The following is a 25,375-nucleotide window of genomic DNA, read 5'->3' on the forward strand; positions in this document are numbered from 1 at the left end:
GCTGATTCAAATACTGTTGAAGTGAGTGCTCTTCTATTCGCCCTCCAAATCTTTAAAGAGCGGTTTCATGGCAAGTTACTTATCGAAGGAGACTCAAAGACTATCATCAGTTGGTGTTCAAAATTGGGGTGGCTTCAAATCGAGCCGGTTCGCGAGCGGCTTGAGCTCGGCTCGGTATCCCTGGATTTCGAGATCGGGATCGGCTCGTTTAAATTAACGAGCCGAGCTCGACTGAATCCAGGTTTGGCTCGACGACTTGTTAACGGGTCGAGACGGAACCGGGAGCGAGAGCGGGGGGGGGGGGGGGGGGATTCTTCCTCCCCTCGTCACCTCCGAGCCCCTCCCGTCCGCTGTTGTCGCCGCCTCTTTCGCCGTTGACAGCTGTCGCCGACCGCTTCTTTAGCTGTCCTTTCGATTTCTTTCTCCCCTCGCCTTCGCCTCTGTTTCCGTCACCGCTGCCTCCGTCGCAGCCGTCATCCTCAACAACAGGTCCTCATCGGCGCCGTAACCCCTTTCCCTCTGCGTCGTCTCGGCGGAAAACCATAACCATGGGAGAAATAATTTATCCCCTAAGTTTTTTGAAAATTTAGGCTAGAAAAACCGTATAGAAATTTTTTGAATAAGTATTTAACTGTTGATGCTGTAATACTTTTAGCATGAGGCAATTTTCATTGCAATTTTGTGTTTGACATTTTATTTGATTAAAAATTTATCGATAAGTATAGTAATATATTAGATTGATTATTAATTTTTATTTATTTCCCTAGAAAAGGCAATAAGAGGTCCATTTAACTTTTCTAAGAAAATTTTAAAATATTTCTTGTAATTTTCTAATAAGTCACTAATAGTAATAGGATTTTATTTAAAGGTTTTTTTGGAAATATGTATGATAGGAAAAACATTTCTAGTTTTTCCTAGAATATAAATTTTCAACGAGGGGCACTAAGGAGGCCATAGTAAATTTATGGCCAGATTCAAAAATTACAAAACATGCTAGACAACATTTGGAGTAAAAAGATTAATATTGGTGCGTTTTAATCCATTATTGAATTCAATCCTGAACCTCCCCTATCATTCTTTTTTTAAAATGGATGCATAATTTTATATATAATTTATTTGACTTATATTTTATATAGAGTATTAAATGTAGGTTAAGCTCGAACACGGCTAGAGCTCAAGCTCGAACTCAGTTAAAATTATTAGGCGTGAGTTCGATTACAATTTTAAGTGGCTCGAGCTTTAGTTCGAAATATTTAAATCAAGCTCGGCTTGAACAAGGTTTAGATTCAGCTGGATTCGATGCCACCCTTATACCCAATTTTAAGTAGAGGTCATTCCCAATTTTATGTAAAATGTATGCATAATTTTATATACAATTTATTTGACATGTATTATTTAAAAATTTTTAAATGTATGTTGGAGCACGAACTCGAGACATGTATTTTTTGAAAAGTTTTAAATGAATGTTGAAGCTCAAGCTCGGCTCGAACTCGGTTAAAATTATTAGGCTCAAGCTCGATAACAATTTTAGGCTTGAGCTCGAGTTCGAAATATTTAAATCAAGATCGGCTCGAACATAGGCAGGTTCGGGCTCGGCTTGGTTTGGCTCGATGCCACCCCTAGTTCAAAAGATAGCTCCCCCCCTTGGCGCCACTGACCAATCACTGATTGTATTGTTGACATTGTGTCATCCATTCATTGTAATTGGAACCTCGTTCCTAGATCAACTAATTCTTTGGCTAATAAATTGGCAAAATTCAGAACCTCCCAGCAATCTATCATTGTTTGGGAAGACTTCCCCTCTTGTAATCTGCTCGTTTGAGCTCTTTTAATAAAATTCAGCATCATTTCAAAAAAAAGAAAAAAGAATCCAAATTGAGCTCAATCTTGCAACAGGTGAGAAGGTGTCAAAGTAATCCACCTCATATCTCTTGTGTATGACCCTTGCCACCACTAGATTTTACCTTTCAATGGACTCATTAACATGTATTTAATAATAAACACCCAAACTACACCCAACAGTTTCTACCACTGGTGGAGGATCACATAATTTCCAAGTTTGCCTACACCCAACAGTTTCTACCACTGGTGGAGGATCACATAATTTCCAAGTTTGCTGTGATTGCAATCCTTGCATTCCTTTTCCATAGCATAGATCCGTTTGGAATCATCCATAGCTTCCTAATAAGATTTGGGAAGAACAAGAAGAGGACAGCAAGGACATAAATTTTGTATAGGAAGGATATAAATGATCAAAGGAAACAAAACAAGTGCATTAAGATGATCAAAATAAGGAATAACGGCAGATGGATCCTAAGATGAGTCAGATGATGGTGAAGGAGCTACTAGCAAAGATTGATGATCAGGCTTATTCTGCATTACTTGAGGTGGATTTGTGGGTGGCTTTGTAATTGAGTTTTTATGTCTTCTTTCGTACATTTGTAATAGTTTCAACACTTCACTTTCCACTTGTGGCATAACATATGTCAGAATGGGTAGGTAATTGCAGACGAGGGAGACTCAATGAAGGCATTAGACTGATTTGGAGACATATATAACATTGTGAAAAATGGTGGTATCTCAATAGAGACACTTCTCAATAGAGACACTTTCTTAGCACTTGGACTGAAATCCTTATATCCTATTTGAACTTGAGAGAAGTCAAGAATATACATTTGATAACATGTGGGGCAATATATCCAAAATTGGATGAAAAACATGGACGATATACATCCAAAAACAAGCTGGGACAAAAAACAATGGTTGTTTGGAATTATATAGATTTTACCTTCCAAAACACTAGAAGATACTCTGTTTACTAAATGAAGTTGTAAGTAATACATCTCCCTCGTAAATCTACGGGACCTTCATTTGATGCGCCATTTGAGGCACAAAATATTGAAAGGATGGACTCAAAATACTCTTTTGCATTGTTAGAGTGAATGCTCCTGAATCAATGATCCAGTTGGGAGAATGTAACACTTTCAGTGCTGACATACTTGTGCTTGCCATAATGGCACTTACATTGGATGAGGATTCGGCTTTCTTGGAGATAGAGGTGGTGGGTGTTGAAGTCAACTGCCCTAACCTTTGAAGTAACCACTGTATTTTGTCTAGTGGGCTAGCATACACTGTGGTCTCTCTTCCTGTTACTATAGAATTCGCCCACGTGGTTTGATCGAGCACACAAATATTAGAAGAAAACCGTACTTTTATTTCATTGTAAATTTGTTTGGGTACATTTTAATTCCTGACCTTTCCTTTAAAAAGGAATAACCATGTAACCCTACTGAAATCATTGATAAGAGAAGCAAGATTCTAATGACTAAACAAACTTTTGACAAAAACTGTACCCCAAATGTCTGTATGAATTATTGCAAATGCAGTTGAACTCTTTTTATTGACTCTTTGAGGAAAAACACTTCTAGAATGCTTCCCCATTTGACAAGCGTTATACTCAAAACACACTGTAGGACCTAGATAAGAAAGAAGTTGATGCAACTTTGCTGGTGATGGATGACCTGACCTCAAGTAACTATTTTACAAAATTGAAGTTTTTGAAAGGCTCGTAGGCCCCGGTCTTCTACACCATCCAAATAGTATAAGTCATTCTCATGACCTCCGGCAATTGTTTTTATTGTTTAAAGGTTTTGAAGAATGTAGATAGATGGAAATAATGTAACTGAGCAGTTGAGTGACTTGATATGCCCAGTTAGGCTTCTCGAATTTGTCCTAGCATTTATTTGACATATGATTAGTTCTACCACGGTGAATACAAGGTTGACCACCTCGGCCTTGTCCATGTCCTCCCCCATGATTTCTATCTCTTCCTCTTTGATGTCCTTTACAATGCCGCACAACTGATTAGTATTGGTATTAGTGTTGAGTGAAGCTATATCAATGTTGGGGATAGAGCTAAGGAAAATGATACTGCTGCTTCAGCTCTTAGTAGTTAGCACAGGTCTCTTCAAATGATGGGGCTTTACAACTGGCCAACAGTTGAGCTCTAGAAGCTTCATATTTGGGTCCTATGGCTTGAAGTAACCATGCAACTAGCAAAGCTTCTTGGTGCTTTTCAATTTCTTTTTTATTCATTTTTTTTTGAATTAGATGTATTAATAAAATGAGAGAAAATTACAAAATTTGGGGGAGCAATTCTCTTACAACCAGCGATTGTAGGTTAGCTCCCTCCCTAGCAAACATATCTTCTTTTTTATTCATTTTAAAGATACTGAGATCAACTTTATGTGTAACAGTTGCACAAAATTTTTTCCTAGTGTCAGGGGAGTCTGCCAAATTCATGTGTTATTTAACAGATTTGAGGGTTCGGTTACTGTTGCATTCCTTTTTTTGATTTGTGTTTCTCTTTGCAGCTTGGACAAAATAAGGCCAGAGAAAGAGCTCCAACGTGCTTCATCTGAAATTGTACAGTGCAAATTAAAAATACGCAATTTAGTTCAACATCTCGATGATTCCTGTGCCAAGGGGAGGTTTCAGGAATCTCTTTTTGATTCCGAGGGACAAATTGACAGTGAGGATGTATGTGCAACTACATAAGTCTGTTATTTGTTTATATATTTTTTCCTGTGCTTATCTTCTCCAAATAGTAACTTATTACTCGTGTTTCAGATTTTTTGTGCCAAATGTGGGTCCAAAGAGTTGTCTGCTGATAACGATATTATACTCTGTGATGGGGTTTGTGAACGAGGCTTTCACCAGATGTGTCTGGAACCCCCATTATTGAAGGAACAATGTAAAGCATTTTCACAGTTTTTGCTTCAATTTCATTGATAATTTAAAACTCAATTCTAATTATTTTTTGATAGAGGGATATGTTATGTTAAAATTTTTAATTCACATTCTGCAGTCCCTCCTGAAGATGAAGGTTGGCTTTGCCCTGGATGTGATTGTAAAGTAGACTGCATTGACCTGCTTAATGATGTTCTGGGTTGTGATCTTTCTATCAGTGACAGCTGGGAGGTGAGTGGGCTGCTTCTGATCTCATGTAGTTTTTGTAAAATCTTATCCTCTCTATTTCTCCAAAAAGAGTTGGTCTTTTGTTCCTCTTTATAAGGAGAATTCCTGAAAAGTATAAACTATAGAAGAAGATATAGTAGTTCAGTGTTATTTGAAATTGGAAAAGTGTCTCTATGTAAAATATTTTTCTTTCTTAATTGGCTTTGTTTAAGAATCACTAGTAGAAACTAATAGTAAAATCTGTTGTAGTTGTGGTTCATGTGCAAGATAACGGGGCAAACTTTTTACTAGTATTTATAGACATGCACACATGGAGTCAGTCCTATAGAACAGCGATACCCCTTGGGATAATTACTTTAATAATCCACCCCCACCAGTGAGATAGTTAGCAGGCTTAATTTGGGGAACAAAAAAAGGGATAAAGAGAGAGACCAAAGTAACATGGTGCTTGTAGAAAAAAAGATCTTCTAGTCCATGGGATGAGAGCTTTATTGAAAAAAAAGACCTGTCTCGGAAAAATTGAAGAATTACTTTATTGAAATTAATACAAGAAAATATACTCTTGGAATATGCTAACACCTTTTTATACTTGAATTTTGGAGCCTCATGATGCAAAGAGCAAAAGTAACAAAAGATAGTATGAGAGAGAGAAGAGAAAAAGAGAAAAGAGAAAATTGGAGATTGCGTATACCCCTGATCTCTAAATCCATTAATTTATAACTGAGATTATGTAGAGAGTTCTTCTTATTAGGACTCTTTATTACCTAACTCGGTTGGATTAAAACTTAGTTTACTATCAGTGTATGACTCCTTCATATACTCGGACTGCCCCCAACTGAAGCATATAAGTATTAGATGTCTCAGCTTCAAAGTAAATGCAATTGTGCTGATGACAAAGCCTTGGTGAAATTGTTTTTTTGTTGAAATTGACTGAGTAGAAATAATGTGACTTTGCACCTTATTTAGTAAGAACTGACAATCTACTACAATATGTTTGATTCACTCGCGAAAAATGGGTTATCCATCGGTCCTTTAATTGTTTAACATTACATTTCTTTTTTTTTAATAACTGTGAGGAAACATAAAATTAAATTAATAAGAAGAGAAGAGATAAAAGAGAAAGAGAGAAGAAGGGGGCAATCAAAGCAGCATCAGGGAGGCTGCTCGTTAGGGATTAAACTCGACTCGACCCCTAACATCTCATATGTCACTAAGTAAAAAACAGATAACAGGACAAAAATGCCCCTATAGTACACAATCTCCTAATATACGATCTCTTAATACACTCAATATCCGATGAAAAATGAAAAGAAAAGCATATCTGACCTAGTAATTAGTGTCCTAACATACTAGCTGACCACCAAGGGTAATAATATATAGGTACAATTACCAAAATGTTTCTAAAATATATTTTTTAACACTGCCCCTCAAGCCGCGCCATAAATATCTAACAATCTCAGCTTCTCACTGATTATTATATGCTCACACTTCACAAATGGTTTAGTAAAAATGTTTCCCAATTGCTCAAAAGACTATTATCTGTACGTAATAAATGTATTGAAATAGATGTTTTATTTCATGGAAAAATTTCAGGAATACATCTAAGACTTCGGTTTTCTCCCTCAGGAGATATACCCACGTAACTCTACTAAAATCATAAATAAAACAAAGCATTTGAGTGTCCTAATTCAGTTACACAAGAACTACCACTAGAACTTGCTGAAAAAGTGGACTGGTGCCTTCTCTCCCGCTCGGCTTCGTTTGTGATATTTGGCCTCTGAGGGAGCTTGGCTGGATCACTGTGGATGCTGTTGTCTCCGCGGGAGACATTCTTCTTATCAGGGACACGGGCATCATTGAGGTGATTGGTAGCTTTTGGGGAAGCTACTCGCTTGCCGTTAAGTTGCAGGACAAGTGCTCGGGGAACATTGGTGTCTCGTGGGGGTCTATGGGCCTACCAGACATAGCGAGAGACACTTTTTCTGGGACGACCTCCTGTCGATCTACCAGAGATGGCTTATCCCTTTGTTACTCGCTGTAGACTTCAATGTGATTCAGTTATGCCATGAGAAGTCCCCGCCGTCTAGGAGGAGCAATACCTCCACAAGGCTCTTTGCTGACTTCATTGGATGCTAGGAGCTTGATGAAATTGCTTTGTCCAACAGTAGGCAACCCCCTGTATTATCAAAGCTTGATAGATTTCTCGCCAACGAGGATTGACTGCGGTTCTATAACAATGCTACTGGCAAAGTCCTTAGCCGCTCAGTTTCGGATCACTGGCCGATCATGGTGGATACTCACTTCGGTAGTTGGCCCCCCCGCCATTCAGATTCAACAATGCTTGGATTAATGACCCCACTTTTGATTCTTCGGTCAAGTCCTTTTGGAGGAGGATTGTTGCTATCGGCCCAAGCGAGTGGTCCCTCTCAGTGAAACTCAAGCTTCTCATGCCCCTTTTGCACTCTTGGGCCCTTGAGGGCCAGTCCACTCATTCGGCTAAGAAAGCCTCTGCCCTTGCACTAGTGGCTATCATTGACACTGTTGAGGAGTCTAGAAGCCTGATCTCTGCTGAATTGGCTCAGTGCTATGCTCTCTAGGGGCAACTGCAAGCCTTCACTCATTGCAATCTTGTGCATTGGAAGCAAAGGGCCCGATTCAAGTGGCTTTAGAGAGAGATGCTAACACTAAATATTTTCATGTCATGGCCACTGCCAAAAGAAAAGCCAATTGTATGACATCACTCTGTGTCAATGGTGGGATTACCTCAGGTAGATCCCTTTCTCTAACAATTTGGTGAGCATTTTTGCAGATCTTTACACTGATGGTTAGTTAGTTCGTCCCTTCTTTCAAAGGGTCAATCTTATGGCGATCCCTACCGTAGACAATGCCCACGACATGAAAAAATTTAGTGTTAGCATCCCTCTCTAAAAGCCACTTGTATTACATCACTCTGTGTCAATGGTGGGATTACCTTGGACAAATCCCTTTCTCTAACAATTTGGTGAGCTTTTTTTGCAGATCTTTACACTGAAGGTCAGTCAGTTCGACCCGTCTTTCAAAGGGTCAATCTTATGGCGATCCCTACCGTAGCCACCAATCTTATTGAGCTCCCCTTTTCCAGTTGAGAAATTGAGAAAACAACTATGGGGCTCCCTCTGGATCATGCTCTGGGCCCGGATGAATTCAATGGAGAATTCTACTGTCACTGCTGGCCGCTCATTGGTGAAGACATAGCCCATATGGTTCACTCGTTCCACCACCGTGGCATTGCTTTCAAGAGTATAGGGGCTTCATTCATCGCCCTTATTCCCAAAAAAGACGGGGCAAAGCTTCCTTCAAACTTTGGGCCTATTAGCTTCACCACCAACACTTATAAAGTAATTGTGCATCTCCTTGCCAACCGTCTCCGAGTGATTCTTCTGATTGCCATTCATCAGGGGCAGAGTGCCTTCATCAAAGTGAGGAACATTCTGGACTCAGCTATGGCTTGTCATGAACTTCTTTATCATTTCAAGACCTTGAAGCTTTCCAGATTTGTTCTCAAGCTAGATTTTGAGAAAGCATTTGACAAAGTCAATTGGAAGCTTCTAGATATACTTCTGGAAAGAATGGGATTTGGTGTCAAATAGAGGTTCTAGATTCAAAGCTGCATTTCCTCGGCCAGTTATTCGGTTCTTCTGATTGGTACAATGTGTGGCTATTTTAAAGGCACTCGGGGCATCTGTTAGGGGGACCCTCCGTCCCCTTTATTTTTCAATGTGGTGGTGGAATATCTTTCCTCTTTAATTTATTCGGCCAAGAACTTAGGGTGGCTCCTCCCCATGGCAGATGCTGCGGCATTTGATATTCCAATTCTTTAGTTTGCGGAGGACACCATTTGCTTCAATGTGGGCACCATGGATCAGATCAAGAAGTTGAGAGTTGTTCTTGGTCTATTTGAGTTGGCTTCGAGTCAGAATATAAACTAGAGGAAAACCACTCTTTTGGGATACTACATTGATGGAGCAGAGCTTAGAGACATGCCTGATTTCATGGGGTGCACTCTAGAGAACACGCCAGCTACATATTTGTGTCTTCTCCTGTGTGATTCTCAACCCACGGTAACGCTTTGGTCCTCTCTTATCGAGAAATTTGAGAAGCGACTTGCCACTTGGCAGGGCAAATTCCTATCCATAGCGGGTCGACCCACTCTATTAAAGTCTTGTTTGGCTGGCTTGCCCAATTACCTCTTGTCTTTTATTTGGTGTTTGGCCTTTGTGTGTTCAAAGGATGATGCTATTCGCCGTCGCTTCCTATGAAAAGGTTCAAAAGACACATTCAAATATCATTTGGTCAGTTGGAAGGGGATCTGTTAGCCTCGGGCTAGGGTATAAGAGCTACAATGGACATGAATAATGCCCTCCTGCTTAAGTGGATTTGGAATCTTAATGCCAACCTTAGAAATTTGTGGAGAAATATGGTATACTACTATCTTTAGATACCAATGCATTGGTGGAGAGAGGGAGGCGCTCCCCACCATCTATCCCCGATATAGAAATCCGTTTATAAGTTGCTTCCAACCTTCAAGGCCGTGACCTCCTTCTACCCTGGAAATGGGAAGACTCTTCTTTTCTGGGCTGATGAGTGGTGCGGTTCCCGACCCTTTTTTGAGGAGTACCTGGAGCTTTCTAGGAATGTTATGGACCTATTGTGCTCGGTAGTCGAATCTTGGAGTCTCCTCTTCCGCCAAAGCCTGAACGACGATGAAGTTATAGCCTTCTGGTCGCTTCTATCCAGTCTCAGTAGTACCATCATTCAGAAGAGAGTGCAAGATAAATTGATTTGGAAGTCTAACATCAGTGGTATCTTCACAGTCGATTCAGCCTATTCCAAAATCAAGGAGGATGACCCTAGTCTGCCAGAGCACAAGGCGAATCTCGCCTGGAGACTCTCAACGCCTAGCAAGATAATTTTTTTTATTTGGACAACCATCAAAGAGCAAATCCTCACTACAGACAACCTTCACAAGAGAGGCTTCATCGCCCAGGATAGTACCTGCCCCCTTCGTGGCATATGTGAGGAGTCAATTCAGCACATTTTATTGCATTGTGGCTTTTCATAGAGAGTTTGGATGACAATTGGCATTCAAATTGGGCCTTCATCAAGATCTATTCGGTACTTTCTAGATGGTGTTGGGGACTCGTCTACCTACAATTGGCAAACTTTTTCTCTCTGCATGCCTTGCTCACATCCCATGGTCTCTTTGGCTCGAGCGAAACAATTGGAGATTCAATTCCAAGTTCAGCAATCTAGGTGGTACGGTCTCTTGTGTCGTTGGTATGATTTCTAGCTGGCTCCACACCAGAAAGGAATTTGCCTCCCCCCCCCCCCCCCCCCCCAGGCCCATGTTTCCCTTCAATGGAATTGGTGTCTTTTGGCCCATATGATGGGCTCTCAGAAGATTCCGGTCATGGTAGAGTGGGAGCCTCCCCCTAGTGATTAAGGTGAACTTCAACGGAAGTGCTTCTGAGGTGCCCCGGACCGGCTGGTGGGGGGGTGGAGGTCTTCAAGAACCATAGAGGTGAGACTATTCTTTCCTATGCTGGGCCAGTTGGCATTGCGGATGTGAATGCTCTTCATTTTGGATTGAAGATTTTCAAAGACCGTCTTCAAGGGAAGCTACCGATTGAGGGGGGCTTTAAAGTGGTCATCAGCTGGTGCTCCAGTTCAGCCTCCCCCCTTGGCAGCTTTGGCCAATTATTTCCTCTATTGCAGATATTGTAACCTCAATTACTTGTACATGGAATCACATTTTTAGATCTGCCATTTCTTTGGCTGATAGGCTAGCTAAATTTGGAACATCCCAACAATCTCTCATTGTTTGGGATGGTTCCCCCTCCTTGTAATCTTGCTCATTTGAGCCTTTTAATATAACTCAGCATTATTTTAAAAACAATATCTTGAATAATGAGGAATCTGTTAACAACTTTGGTCCAACCAAAGTAATTTGTGACACCTTTCAGGGGTATAGTGTCTGATTTTAATTTTTCAGACTTGATTTCTGTCAAGGATGAGATGGTTGGATCAATGATGGGAAAGAAAATGAACGTACAATTTTTCCTGTAATGGTCCTGAATTTTCCTCCTTTTTTTTCATAACTTTTTGGGTTTTTCCTAAGTTGATGAAAATTTGGGGATTTTTCCCTGATTCAATCGAAGTATAGGGACCTTTTAACAAATCTCAAAACTTATTTCTGGAAAGAGATTTCTAGGTAACCTGTTATAGATATTAGTTTCCTAGAAACTTGATTATTGATATGCTAAGACTCTTGTCTCTTGAAATAGAGTTCTTAGAAACACAAATCTAGGGAAAAACCAACGAGACAAAAACCTAAGTCTTGTTTTTAACCTCTCAACAGGCTTGTAGGGTTCCATGACTTGAAAACTAGAGTGAAATACCTGTTCTTCTTGACCGATACAAAAAACGAGAAGGATGGGGTTTGATTTTTGATATCTTCTTTATGGACAACCAACAAAATATCAGCGTTGCTCGGTTACTGTGACCATTGTAACTTCCCAAAATCTTTCGGAAATTGGTAAATTTCTCAAAAAAAAAAGTATCAAATATCTAAGGGAGACTAAATCTCAAAGCTTTGGACAGCAAAAAGAGCATACCTCTTGTCTCCAACTTAGAATTATTTATAACTGAGATTACATTAAGATTTATTTGTACTAGGATTTTATATTTAACTTAATTGCACTAATACTCTTAAGCTTCTGAGTTCCAAAAAAAGAAAAACTTAAGCTTCATATTAGGTCAAAGCTTCTTTGATTCTCAAACATTAATATGGGTTTCTGAGCTTGAATTTTGTTGCCACTGAAAATGCCTAGCTGAAGTTAAGGGACATCTTCCCAACTAATAAGCATATCATCTTAAGCTCAAACCAATTATGACTGTCTTCTCATAACTTTTTTTTTAATTTTTTATAAAGCCGTATTTATATTAACAAGAGAAAAATCTGTCTTCTCATAACTTTGATGTACACAACTTGCCTGAGATGTGGACTACATGTACAACTATGGACTGTTGGACTTTTTTATCCCCAAGATTCCTTCATGCCTTGGCCTAATTCAATAAGTTGGCTCAAGACATGGAAAACATTCACAAAGGGCCATAGAGAACAAAAACATGGGTTTATGTTGACTCTGATGCCATGTCAAAGTTGGGCTAGTTCCTCCCTTAATGACTAGCCAAAGTTAGGATGCCTCATCCCAATTAGTAAGCATAGGATCTTTTCAAATACAAACCATTGTGAGACTATTCCTCATATACAACTCTTACTCTCAAATGACTAGCTTGCCATGAGGAGCATATATACAACTATAGATTGGTGCACTTCTTTACCCACCAATATTCCTCTTGATGTCCGTTAAGATTCTGTTATTTCAATCTTAAGAAGCCTTTGAGTAAGAAGCAGGTGAGAAGAAGAGAGAGAGAGAGTGAATGAGTTGTCAAGGAGAAGAAGAGGGTTCGAGTTTCCTGCTTAATATTTTTATAAGTAAAATTTCTTGTTTTCTTCACATCTCAGAAATATTGGTATAATTAGTATTCTTTGAACTATTCCCATTCATTTGCTTGTGCATATTGGTATACAATTATTTTTTCCAAATCTAAACTTCTTTCCTAATGTGCAGAAAGTTTTCCCTGAGGCAGCTTCTGTTGCAGCTGCAGATAAGTCATATGATGACTTGCCATCAGATAGCTCAGAGGATTATAATTATGACCCTGATGGTCCGGATCTAGAAGTGAAGGATAAGAATGAAGATGAGACTGGAGAAGATTCAAGTTCCACTAATTCGTCTGATTTTACAACGGCATCTGATGGATCAGGCACTACAAGTAATCACAAGGTACATGTGCCCACAGGATTTTCTTCTGATGATTCGGATGATGATGATTATGACCCTGATGGTCAGGATCCTGATAAAAATATTCAAGAAGATGGCTCAAGCAGCTATGGATCTGACTTCTCATCTGATACTGATGATTTGAGTATACTAGAAGATGATGGAGATGCTGTGCAAGATGATGTTCTTGTGTTGATGTCACCTGGTCCTTCCAATCTTAAACCTGAGGGCAAGAGAAAACATTCTACAAATTCTGAGGTGCAATCATTATTGGAAGAGGATCCAAGTGGGCTTCATAGTGGTCCAGTTCCTTCCAGGAAAAGGCTCCATGAACGGCTAGACTATAAGAAGTTGCATGACGTAAGTTTCCCTTCACAGGATATACATAGAAAGTATGGAAGCTAATCACCCATAAAAATCTGGGTGACGTGATCAAATATGGCTTGGGTTGCTTAGCTGGTTATTGTTTTTGACTGTAGGGATTTGCTACCATAATTCTTCAATATGTACTAGTGGCACTCGATTACAACTCAATTTTTTTTTGATAAGTTGGGGGTGCTCCCTCCCAATTAACAGAAAGTGAAAATATGAAATTAATATAAATATATATCAAATTTCTAATATATATTTTTCTAATATAATAAATAATTGAATAAAAAATAAAATAAAATAATAAGCCTGGCTTGGGTCATTGTAGCAAAAGCCATTGGAATTTTTATTTTGTACATCTGAAGAATTCCTTTTGTTATTAATTAAACTAGAAGAGGGGAAAAGAATGACTGAAGGAAAAGAAATCAATTTAGGAAGCGTATTTCCTACATCATTAACCTAACAAGGTCATGATGGTTCATATTAGATGTGAGACTTTTAGCCATACTAATACTGCCCCTCACATTCAGTGCCAATAAAAACTCTTATATCATGCTAAGAGTGGGGCACTGACTAGGCTTGGACCTAACTCTTATATCATGATAAGTTGGCTTAGTTCTATCTCCACGGGATGCTTATCAACTTATAGACCAACAAGATCCGAACCCATGCTAGATATTATACTTTTACCCACACTAACATTTTTATTTTACTTTTTTAGAATGGTGAGAGTTGAGATTTTACTTTTTGAAAGTGTAACCTCTCTGTCTCTGGCATCCTCTACTCTAGCACATTCCAGGCTCAAGTTTTGTGATAGAAACTATAATCCTTGGTGATTTCCAGCTCTGTAGTAGACATAGTTGGTATGATTGTCAAATAAAATGTGATTGTACTCTGTAGGTAACTGGGCAGGAGTCCCACTTTTTTTCCCCTTTTTTGAAAATGAGTGTTCTTATTAAACTTGAAGGCAAAAGTCACAAAGCAAAGGTAGGATGATGGATCCCTAACAATGAAAGATTGGGTGGTTTTTGAAAAAGAGAGGGTAGAACTCACAAAATGCTACCACTTCTACTATTTGATCATGGCAGTTATTTGTGGAACTGGTCTGTGACAAACTTCCATTGGGAGCCACTGACTGGACTGTTGTAGCACTTAGTGCTAGTTAGAACACTTGTTCCTATAAGTGAGAGGTTACTGTTTTAGAGAATTATATTCTTTTAGGTGAATTATGTGCTAAGACTTGAGGTGACAAAGTAAGAGAAAAAAAAGGAAATTATCATATTCAGTTCTGAGGTGTGCACAATAGCACAGAGTCTATATATGGTGGTTTGGTAGCAGTGAATGTTGCAAAACAAAACATAGTCATGCCTTAAATTTCTGTGATTTTGGTTCAAGGGTTACCATTGGTTTTTAAAATTGTCATCATCTTGTTAGAGGCATTAAGTGCCTCCTTTATAATTGTTTTACATTCTTGTTGTGTTTGGGATCAAGTTTTATATTCTAACATTTACTTCCCATTTTCTTCAATATTTCATAATTTCATGTTCTTGCAGCTTGATAATTCATTCCCTTTCTACCTTTTGGTTTGCGTAGGAGGAGTATGGAGATAGGTCTTCTGATTCAAGTGATGATGAAGACTGGACTGAGACGAACACACCAAAAAGAAAGAGAAATGATGGAATAGGTGGTTCACCTGAGGATAATGAAAATAATCAGGATAGGAATAATAACTCAACTTCATATCTTATGTTGAACCATAAAGAAGCTACTCCAGATACTGACATGGGAAAGACTGAAAATTCTCTGAAGGGGAAGACTAAAAAAAACCTGACATATGAAGATTCAAATTGTTGGTCAGGTGAACTACATAAAGGTAACACCGAGTTTGATTCTATCGGAAGCACAGCCAAGTCATCAGGATCTAAAGTTTTTGGAGAATCTATATCTAAGGTACTTAAGGCATTTGAATTTGGTTCCAGCAAATTCCTACTTTGTTTACCTAATTTGTAAGATGTTTTCCATTCAAAAGAAATGAATTAAGTATTTTTTCATCTAATGTTATCTAAGTATTGCCCCTCTCCGCTTCTCCTGCCAGCCAAGGTCCGCCCCCCTTCCCCTGTGCATGTACTGTCCTTCCCCTGTGCATTTACTGTGACAGGGAAGGGTCCCCCATCCTCTGTAAGAAAAAGGGAAAAAGGGAGGCGAGGGGAGGGAAGAGAAGGCTTGGTGGCTCCCTCCCCCCTGTTCTGGTGTTGTTGGAGGGTTGGCCACTGCTCTCCCAGTTGTTGATGACTGGGAGAGTGGCAGCTCCTCTCCCATCTTTGTGGAAACAGAGGGGAGGGGGTTGTTTGCCCCCTCCCTGCTTGCTGCATCATGTGGAGGAAGTCCCTTGCATAACAGCTACCCGGCTGGGTTTTAAGCCCTCCAGTTTTTACAAACACATGACTGGACAGGGGATCTGGTCTGGGTTTTATAAAACTGATTTTGTCTTTCATTCATTTGCTTCTTCTTCAAATTTTCTCTTAGTCATTGTTCCTTTTTCACTATAAATTCATTTACCAGCTAACATTGTTGTAGGATATAAAATTCCATAACAAACTGGTCTTATTTAACCAAATTGAAAAGACAAAACTGTAGTTAGATAATTCTGTGTTGGAATGTTGGAGGAGGTGAGGATTGCCTTCCAAGTAAAATGCTTTGTAGCTCTATCAAAATCATTAATCTGCAATGAGAAGTGATATCAGGGATGAGAACAATTGTCTCAGAGTTAGACTGGCCATCAACTGAGAAAGATGGTTGAATCCAATTCAATTAAAGTAAACCGAGGGTTGAACCAGGATGATACCATAAATAAGAATAAAATTTTATAACTAAAAAGCTGGAAAGTAAAGCTTCCTCCTCATTTAGTCTGGGCATAGGGCTGAGGCTGCTATTCTTTTCACTGTTATGTGGAACTAATGCAGGGAGGAGCCCCTGCCATCCTCACCATCTTACTGATTGCAGGTTGGGGAGTGCCCCTGCTTTCCCAAGTCACTGTCAGAGATGGGGTGGCACCTCTCTTTGCCATCTTTCTCACTGACAGGGAAGGCCCCCCTGCTCTCTTGCCATTACCTCTGTGCTAGGTATGGTAGCAGAGCGAGTCTGTTCAAGTTTTTGAAAATCCTCCTGTGCTATCCCTTCCACCAGTCATCTCCGTTCTTGCTTTTTACGTCCTACCCCATGTTCCGCCCCGTCTTTGTACGATGCAAAAATGAGTTAGTACACAGAGAAGGGGACGGGCCTCCCCCTTCTCCTTCCCACTCCTTTCGTGTCTGTGCATTTTTAAAGAGGGGCTTCTCGCCTCTATCATCTCTGTGTGCAGCAAGGAGGAGCTCCTCGTATTTGTGTTTATAGGGAGGACTTCTCTGTGTCCTTTGTGGCAGGGTTGAATGCTGAAAATAGGTAAGGTGGAATGGCTTTGCCATTTCTGTGTTAGGGAGGGTGGGGCGAGGCATGTTTCCTGTTTAACATGCTCTGTTGTCATCTCAAAAGAAGAAGGCACAAACTGGTTGTTTCATGGTCGAACCTGCTGGACTAGCCAGTTTTTTCTCCCCATGGGTTTTTTCTATTCCAGAATAGGTTAAGGGAAAATCAACTTACTGCTGTGTCAGAGAAACTAATGATTGAAGTGTGCTGGCCTGTCTGACTATGGTATTGGATGAGTCCCCCCAGCTTAACTCCTGGTGAGACTTGAACCTAAGAACTCATACTAGAAACCTCCTGCCATGTGGCCGTTGAGCCGAAGGCTCAAGTCAACAGTTCAAGGTTGCCCATGGATTATTTTTTTTTCAGGTATTTGTTAAGTATCTGGAAAGCTTTGTAATTCAGTGCTTGATAATCTGAAGATGATTGATCTTTGACGAACTAAGTTCTCCAATACAGTAGAGATCTATGATGTACGTTTTAGCAGCTAATCTAGTGTCAGATTGATGAATCTACTGGTAACAATACATAAACATGTTACATGCTGACAGGCCTTTGGAACAAAGGGTTGAGTAAGTGATCTAAAACTGAATATATGAGTTGTAACTCCGTATTTTATTCCAAACACACAGACTTGTTGAGGGAGATAAGACGAGAGTGCTCGAAGAGCAAGTCTAGTGACCAATTTAGGAAAATGAAAGTGCAGTAGAGATTGCCAACTATGGCTTCATGAAAGTAAATGGAGTTTGATGTGGAAGTGCGCCAAATAAAAGCCATGTTTAAAGGGGAGAATAGCATCTGGAGTGCTATGGTTAGGTGCACACAAAATGGATAAGACAAAAATTTTGCATGATGACTGATGCTTAATTAGTTGGATAGGGCCGTAAAGGAGCAATTAAAAATCAAATTAGTACCTTTTAAAAAAAAGATCAAAATATTAATTAACATATTAGAGAATACGTAAGATTGTCACCACACATAAGAAAAGTAAGTAAGCTAGATTGCTTGGACATGTCCAATGGAGACCAAGTATGCACCACTGGGTAGGTAAGACCTTGTGGATGCCAATTGATGGATTGACAAGATACAAATGGGATTCTAAAATAAGATGCTTGAAGAGGTACTTGGTCCTCGGCCTAGCGTGCTATTGCCACCACTGAGAAAGCTTCCCTATTAGATCAAATTGGCATTCCTAATGAAAATGAGGAGCAATGTATGCTATCCCCCTTGCCATTTGTCAGTCCCCGAGAGAAAACTCAACCCGTTCGAGACACCCTGCTGTCTGATTACCTGGATTTTGGCTAGGTAATTGATGACTCGATTGTAAGATTTGATTCACGTATTTGATGGAATCTCAAGGAGCCGGATCAGCCATCCCAAATCCCACATCCCACATCTCCGATGCCGAGTCCTCCAACCGACCTACCACCACCCCAATCAAGTTCACTTACTCCCGTCGCCGAAACAAATTTAAGCCAAAGCAAACACCTCAGCCGAGTCTTGCGAATCAACAAATCTCCCCTCTGCTCCTCGACCTTCCCCTGTCCGCCGGTGCCCAATTCTGTCCCACAGTGAGAGCACCAGACGATTCATCGCGGCCTTTGAGCCTGAGCGCCACAACCATCCCCCCATGAATGGGACATGATGGTGGAGATGGCTTTAGACTTATGCAAATATTATGACGGCCAACTATGCTACGATGAAGAGCTGGAGAAAATCTCTCCCCTCTCCTTAATATGGTCATCTTGTCATGAAATATTATGGGAATTGGTTCGCGCTCAAAGCAATTCTTTTTGAATATAAAGCAACTATTTGTAATTTTCCATGAAACTAAACTGCAATCCCATGATGTTTCTGTCATCTGTGATCTCTAGTACTCTTCGGACCCATAATGGGCTATTGTGGATGCTGTCGGCCATTCCGGCGGTATCCTTGTCATTTGGAACCTTAATTTTGTTGAAGCCATCCTCTCTATCCCGACCTCGTTCTCCATTGGGATCCATTTTCGGGATAGGTCGTTGGGGCACTCTTGGGCCCTTGCGGGCATATGCAGCCCAACTCGCCCATGAGACCGTGCAAATTCTTGGGAGGAAATTCTTCTTCTTGTTCAACTTTGGAATTTACCCTGGCTCTTTGCTGGAGGCTTCAATGCCATCTGCCTATGCCTAGAAAAATCCCCCCCTCCAGAAAAATTACCTCCACCATGCATGCCTTCTCTGACCTCATTGGAAGCCTCGAGCTCTCGGTAATTTCCCTATCTGGCAAAAGAGTTTCCCCTAGTCCAATTGAAAGTCTCCGCCGATTCTCACCAAGCTAGACAAATTCCTTGCTAACCCTGACTGGCTCCAACTATATGGCAACACTTCTGGGCAAATCCTCAATCATACCTGATCGGACCATTGGCCAATTCAAATAAACACTCACACTCTAGCTTGGGGCTGATCCCCCTTTCCATTTGAGAACTCATGGCTATAAGATGGTAGTTTTGCTACTAATCTCGTTTGCTAGTGGCAAGAAACTTCAAATAATCTTAACCTGGGTTGGTCTCTTTCGATGAAGTTGAAGGCTCTGAAAGCCAAGATTCGCAACTGGTCCAGCAACCGCAGTGCTGCTGCTGCTCATTGGAAAGACTCTGTTTGCTACCGGATCTCTGAGCTCGATATGCTTGAGGAGCAAAGGTCTCTTTCTCCCCCTAAACTAATTCTTCGAAATCAATTAAATTGGGATTTTATAATTTAATGCACAATGAGACTATTCATTGGAAGCAGCGGGCCAGATTCTGTTGGCTGATCGATGGTGATGGAAATACCAATTTTTTCCATGCCATCACCTCGGCTAGACGGAGAGCTAACCGTATCACCTCCCTCAGTAGTGGAGATCAAGTGATCACGAATAACCTCTCTATTTCTAATGTTCTTGTTAAATATTTCACAGATGTCTACAATGAGGAGTCTTTGAACCGACCTATTCTTCACCAACTCTAGTTCCGCCGCATTGTTAGCTTGGATACCGATCGTCTGGAGTGCCCTTTCACCACTCCGAAATCGACCAGGTTGCGCTCGAGATGCCAAACGACCGGGCCTAGGGGCCAGATGACTTTAATGGCGAGTTCTAAAAGCACTACTGGGAGATCATCTGGAATGATGTCTATGCCTTCTTCAATAACTTCCATCAATGTGGAATCACGCATCGAGCCATTGGGGCATCCTTCATTGCTTTGTTTCTCAAGAAAACTAACTCGGTTCAACCTCAAGACATCAGGCCCATTAGCCTCACTACCAGCTCATACAAGATTATCACTCGTATTCTTGCCAACTACCTCTGTACTATCCACTACAAATCATTAACCCTTGTCAAAATGCTTTTATCAAAGGTTGTAATATCCTGGATTCGGCAATGACAACTTGTGAGCTATTGGATTCCTTCAAGAGATCCAATCTTTTTTTAGAATCGTCATCAATCTCGATTTTGAAAAGGCTTTTGACTGAGTTAACTAGAAGCTGCTTGATCACCTCTTCGGCCAAATGGGATTTGGCACTCGTTGGCGTTTTTGGATGCGAAGTTGCATCTTGAATTCTTCATTCTCCCTCCTGATTAATGGAAATCGTGCAGACACTTCAGCGATACGTGGGGAATCAGATAGGGTGACCCATTGCTCCCCTTTCTCTTCATTCTCATTGCCAAGTACCTGTCCTCCATGGTTCGCTGTGCCAAAGACTTTAAATGGCTTAGTGTCATCTCTGCTGATCCCAACTAGGACATTGCTATTTTGCAATATGTAGATGGCACATTCTCTTCGGCGACAACACGATGGACTGAGTTACCCACATAAAAGCTCTTCTCAATGTTTTTGAACACTCCTTTGGGCAAAAATGAGCTGGGCCAAGTCCTCCTTCTTCGGGTTTAACATCAACTAGAATGTCCTGACTGCACTGTCTGACTACTTGGGTTGTTTGGCCACTTGGCGGGATAAATTCCTCTCGAAAGCTGGTAAACTCACCCTCATAAAATCATGCCTACATGGCATACCCAATTATTACCTATCCCTTTTTCCTTGCCCGCTTCTGTGAGAAACCGCCTTGAAGATCTCAAAAGGAGATTTGTTTGGGGCGGGCCTAATGGTGAGAGAAAATATCATCTTGTTAGGTGAGCTGATGTGTGTCAGCCCTCGATGTCAAAGACATTGCTAAGACCAACTCAGTCTACCTCATGAAGTGAATTTGGCGATTCAACTCATCATCAAACTTGATTTGGAGGGCCCTTGTTGCTGCCAAAGCTAATAAGTCGAATAGATGGTGGACCGAAGGTGGCCGGCGCTATCATGTGTTTCCTATTTGGAAGAAAATCTTCCTCTTGCTCCCTACCAACTCCCGTCTTCCGAAGCTTGGAAAGATGCTCATATCAAGTTGTGTGGGTCACATCCACTGGGCTCTCTGGAAAGAGAGGAATAACCAGAAATTCCAATTCAAAACCTCTCCTATTGAGGTGCTTGCAGAAACCATTGCTGGTCGTCTCCGCCTAGCTACTGACAAAGAAGGACAACATTCACCTTAGTAGCTTTGCTGGTTTATACTTAGAAGAATGCTTTGACCGACCAATTATTCAGTGCCTTCGATTATCCAAAATTACTGCCACAGTCACCACCTTATTGGAGCTCCTCTTCTCGGCTAAGGAAATTGAGATTGCTACCTTGGGTATCACAAATGATATGGCACCTGGTCCTGACTGTTTCATGGGGAATTTTATAAGAGATGCTAGACAATAATTCGTGAGGATGTGAATTCCATGTTTCATTTTGGCATCAAGAATCGAAGCATTTGGGATTCCTTCAGTGTCTAATTCCTATGAAAGAAAGGGCAGAGCACCCTTGAGACTTTAGACCTATGAGTCTTGTATCCAGCCCCTAAAAGGCCATTGCCTGCCTCCTTGCTAATCGATTCAAGGTCACCTTGCCTATGATGATACCCATCGAACAATCAGCCTTCATTAAGGGGAGAACCATTCTCGTTTCTGCTATGACCGCCCATGAAATTTTAGACCACTTCAAGCAGTCAAGAAACCAAGCTCTATTCTTAAACTTGATCTCGAAAAAGCATTTGATCGAGTCAAATGGAGACTTCTTGATGACTTGCTCCCTAGAATGGGATTCAAGGAAAGATGAAGATTTTTGGATTCAGAGCTGCATATTTTCAGCTTCATACTCCCTGATTATCAACGACACTGTTTGTGGGTACTTTGGCAGCTCCCGTGGGATCAGACAAGGTGACCCCTCTCCCCTTCGTTATTCAGTATCATTGCTGAGTATCTATCATCTCATATCTACTCAGCAAAGGATATTGGGTGGCTTAGGCCTGTGTCAACTCAATTGGAATATGATATACGTATCCTTCTATTTGCTGATGACATACTCATCTTTAGGGCAGGATCACTAGAAACTCTGAAAATTAAAGCTATTCTTGGCCTATTTGAAACATCTTCTGGGCAGAAAATAAATTGGCAAAAATCTGCTCTGATAGGATACCACATTGAGGAAGACATGCTATGCGGCTTGGCCTCCCACCTGGGATGTACTGTGGCCTCTCTTCCAACCTCATACCTTGGATTGCCCCTATTTGATTGCTGCCCGAATCATCAATTCTGGGTGCCATTGACTGAAAAATTGGAACAATGCCTTGCCATTTGGAGAGGGCGGCTTCTCTCCAAAGGATATTGGGTGGCTTAGGCCTGTGTCAACTCAATTGGAATATGATATACGTATCCTTCTATTTGCTGATGACATACTCATCTTTAGGGCAGGATCACTAGAAACTCTGAAAATTAAAGCTATTCTTGGCCTATTTGAAACATCTTCTGGGCAGAAAATAAATTGGCAAAAATCTGCTCTGATAGGATACCACATTGAGGAAGACATGCTATGCGGCTTGGCCTCCCACCTGGGATGTACTGTGGCCTCTCTTCCAACCTCATACCTTGGATTGCCCCTATTTGATTGCTGCCCGAATCATCAATTCTGGGTGCCATTGACTGAAAAATTGGAACAATGCCTTGCCATTTGGAGAGGGCGGCTTCTCTCCAAAGGATATTGGGTGGCTTAGGCCTGTGTCAACTCAATTGGAATATGGTATACGTATCCTTCTATTTGCTGATGACATACTCATCTTTAGGGCAGGATCACTAGAAACTCTGAAAATTAAAGCTATTCTTGGCCTATTTGAAACATCTTCTGGGCAGAAAATAAATTGGCAAAAATCTGCTCTGATAGGATACCACATTGAGGAAGACATGCTATGCGGCTTGGCCTCCCACCTGGGATGTACTGTGGCCTCTCTTCCAACCTCATACCTTGGATTGCCCCTATTTGATTGCTGCCCGAATCATCAATTCTGGGTGCCATTGACTGAAAAATTGGAACAATGCCTTGCCATTTGGAGAGGGCGGCTTCTCTCCAAAGCTGGTAAGCTCGTACTTCTCAACTCATGTATAGTAGGTGTACCAAACTATTTTCTGTCCTTTAAGCTTGCCCTACTGCTGTTTGTCAAAGAATTGAATCATTAAGAAGGAGATTCATGTGGCTTGGTTTGGGTGGGGTCTTTAAATACCACCTAGTTGGCTGGAATGATGTTTGTAAATCTAAATCCCATGGTGGCTTAAGGATTCGGCTTACTCAGGACATAAATAAGACGCTCCTGCTTAAGTGGATATGGAAGTTCAATTTCTCCCTAAACACTATCTGTAGACCCATGGTAGCAAACAAACTTGGATGGACTGCGGGTGGAAGATGTAAAAAACTCTTACCCCTTTGGTGTTCTCTCTCTCCTCCCAATCTTTGAAAAGTGTGCGATAATATTCTGGAAACGGGACAAACCTCCATTTTTGAACTGATTGGCAGACTGATAAGGGGCCTCTCTGTGATAGAGTTGACTCGCTGATGAGATTAAACAATGGTCAAGCTGCTACCGTGGCTGAAACCATGTCGTCTAATACCTGGAATTTTCAATTCAGAAGGAGGTTAACGAACAAGAGGTGCAGCTGGTATCCAACCTATTAGAAGAGCTTCAAACAACAAAAAATTGCAGCCATGCACAACTTAACTTAAGTGAAGGGCATTTATGTAATTATACCAAATTCACTTAATTATATAGATTGGGGGTTGTGCATGACCCCCAACACAGCTCTTTTTTTGAGCTTCTCTCTCATTCTCTCTTAATCTTTGATTTTTTCAGATAGTTTGTTGAGACATTAAATGTCATGAAAAATAATAATTTTCCCTTCTAAGAGACTTCTAATAAAAATAAGTTGTATGATCAAATACATTAAAACATTTAAAAAGATGATCTCCCTGTTCTCCTAGTGCGGAAAAGAAAGGGATGGAAAGAAGGCAATGCCTCCCCAACCCCCCACTCCATTCACCACTGGAAAGGAGCAAGAGGCCCTGGTCGATTCTCTCTCCTCTCTCACTGCCTTTTTCAGTGGGTTCTGTCATCAATTTTTTATTTTTAAAATAAAATTATAAAATATCGTGTTATAATTAAAAGACATTTGTATCCTTTTGTGACAGTTCTGTTAGAGATAAGAAGGCTGTATTTGGAATTTGGCTGTGTTTAGAACTATGGCATGTAGAAGGCTGTACTTGAAACTATGGCATGCAGGAGGCCATATTGGAAAATTATTCTTTATTTAATTCATTTTCCAAAAAATAATAGAGCTCATGCTTTGTCCAATAAAACTAATGAAAATTTATATAAGGTTCCCGTGAAGACTGTAGGCTTTTCATGTTTTTTCTTATGGATGATATACCGATCTCATATTTTTACTTCATTTACGGCATTGTTATTTTTAGCTTAATAAGTTGACATCGATGCAGAGACTACACTTATCCTTGAAGGAAAATATATATCCTTCTAGAGAGAGAAAAGAAAATCTGTCAAAGGAACTAGGAATCACAGTTCAACAAGTGAGCCCCTTCAACATTCACATCTTACTTATTGGTGAAGAACAATTCAGTTATTTCTTTCCCTTGTTGATTTTCAGGTTAGTAAATGGTTTGAGAATGCTAGAAGAAACTTGCGCCGTTCAACTGAGAAGGAAGCAAGTGAAATAGATGATACTGCTTCAAAAGAGACCTCTCCTGTGAAAGCACAAATAAAGGACATGGCAGCAGAAATGGTTGGTGAGCAAGTGCCTGGTAGTAGGACCTGCATAATCTATCCTGATTATGTGAGTTCCACTGCTAGTTTGTCTTTGATCATGCGGTTATGTGATAAGACAGTGTTTTAATTTTTTTTTCTCTATTCGTCCAATATAATTTTGTAGTAGATATCTCATTCTTTTATTTTTACAGAGTCAGCTATGGTAAAATAGGGTTGGTTCCTCCTAAAATGATTGGTTGAAGTTTGGAGCCTTCTTTCCATTTAATAAGTATAAGATTTTTTCAAACTCAAACCGTTGTGGGACTATTCTCTCACACATAACAAATATCCCTAGCCTAAGATGTGGGGTGAAAGAAGTTTACGTGGAGGAAGAGCTGTTTATGATGAAGTAGATGAGAGTTTGAGAGAAAGGAGAGAACCGAGGAAGAAGGAAGAGGAAGTATGAAAGTGGGGTTCATTGAGTAAAGTGTATTCCTTCACCATGCTCATCCTCTCCTCTTTTATTAATGAGCTCAAGAGTGTAAAATTACA

At 40.5% G+C, this 25,375-nt stretch overlaps 1 protein-coding gene across 6 annotated transcripts in view; it reads left to right on the top strand.

The window, feature by feature from the left end:
- Positions 1-25,375, top strand: part of LOC137952952 (homeobox protein HOX1A) — a 54,221-nt gene that overhangs the window by 12,586 nt on the left and 16,260 nt on the right. For 3 of the 6 annotated variants that reach the window (XM_068800084.1, XM_068800085.1, XM_068800083.1), the window contains exons 3-9: positions 4,374-4,539; positions 4,630-4,753; positions 4,868-4,980; positions 12,651-13,223; positions 14,826-15,182; positions 24,559-24,648; positions 24,726-24,911. In XM_068800084.1, the coding sequence (XP_068656185.1) occupies positions 4,374-4,539; positions 4,630-4,753; positions 4,868-4,980; positions 12,651-13,223; positions 14,826-15,182; positions 24,559-24,648; positions 24,726-24,911 (1,609 nt within the window). The remainder of the gene's footprint in view (positions 1-4,373; positions 4,540-4,629; positions 4,754-4,867; positions 4,981-12,650; positions 13,224-14,825; positions 15,183-24,558; positions 24,649-24,725; positions 24,912-25,375) is intronic. The other 3 variants (XM_068800086.1, XM_068800087.1, XM_068800089.1) reach the window with 2 other exon arrangements.

Source organism: Aristolochia californica, unplaced genomic scaffold, assembly GCF_029961685.1.
Source record: "Aristolochia californica isolate CCGP_79_NKW_82.1479 unplaced genomic scaffold, dmAriCali1.0.hap1 SCAF_16, whole genome shotgun sequence".
In the NCBI taxonomy this organism is placed as follows: Eukaryota; Viridiplantae; Streptophyta; class Magnoliopsida; order Piperales; family Aristolochiaceae; genus Aristolochia; species Aristolochia californica.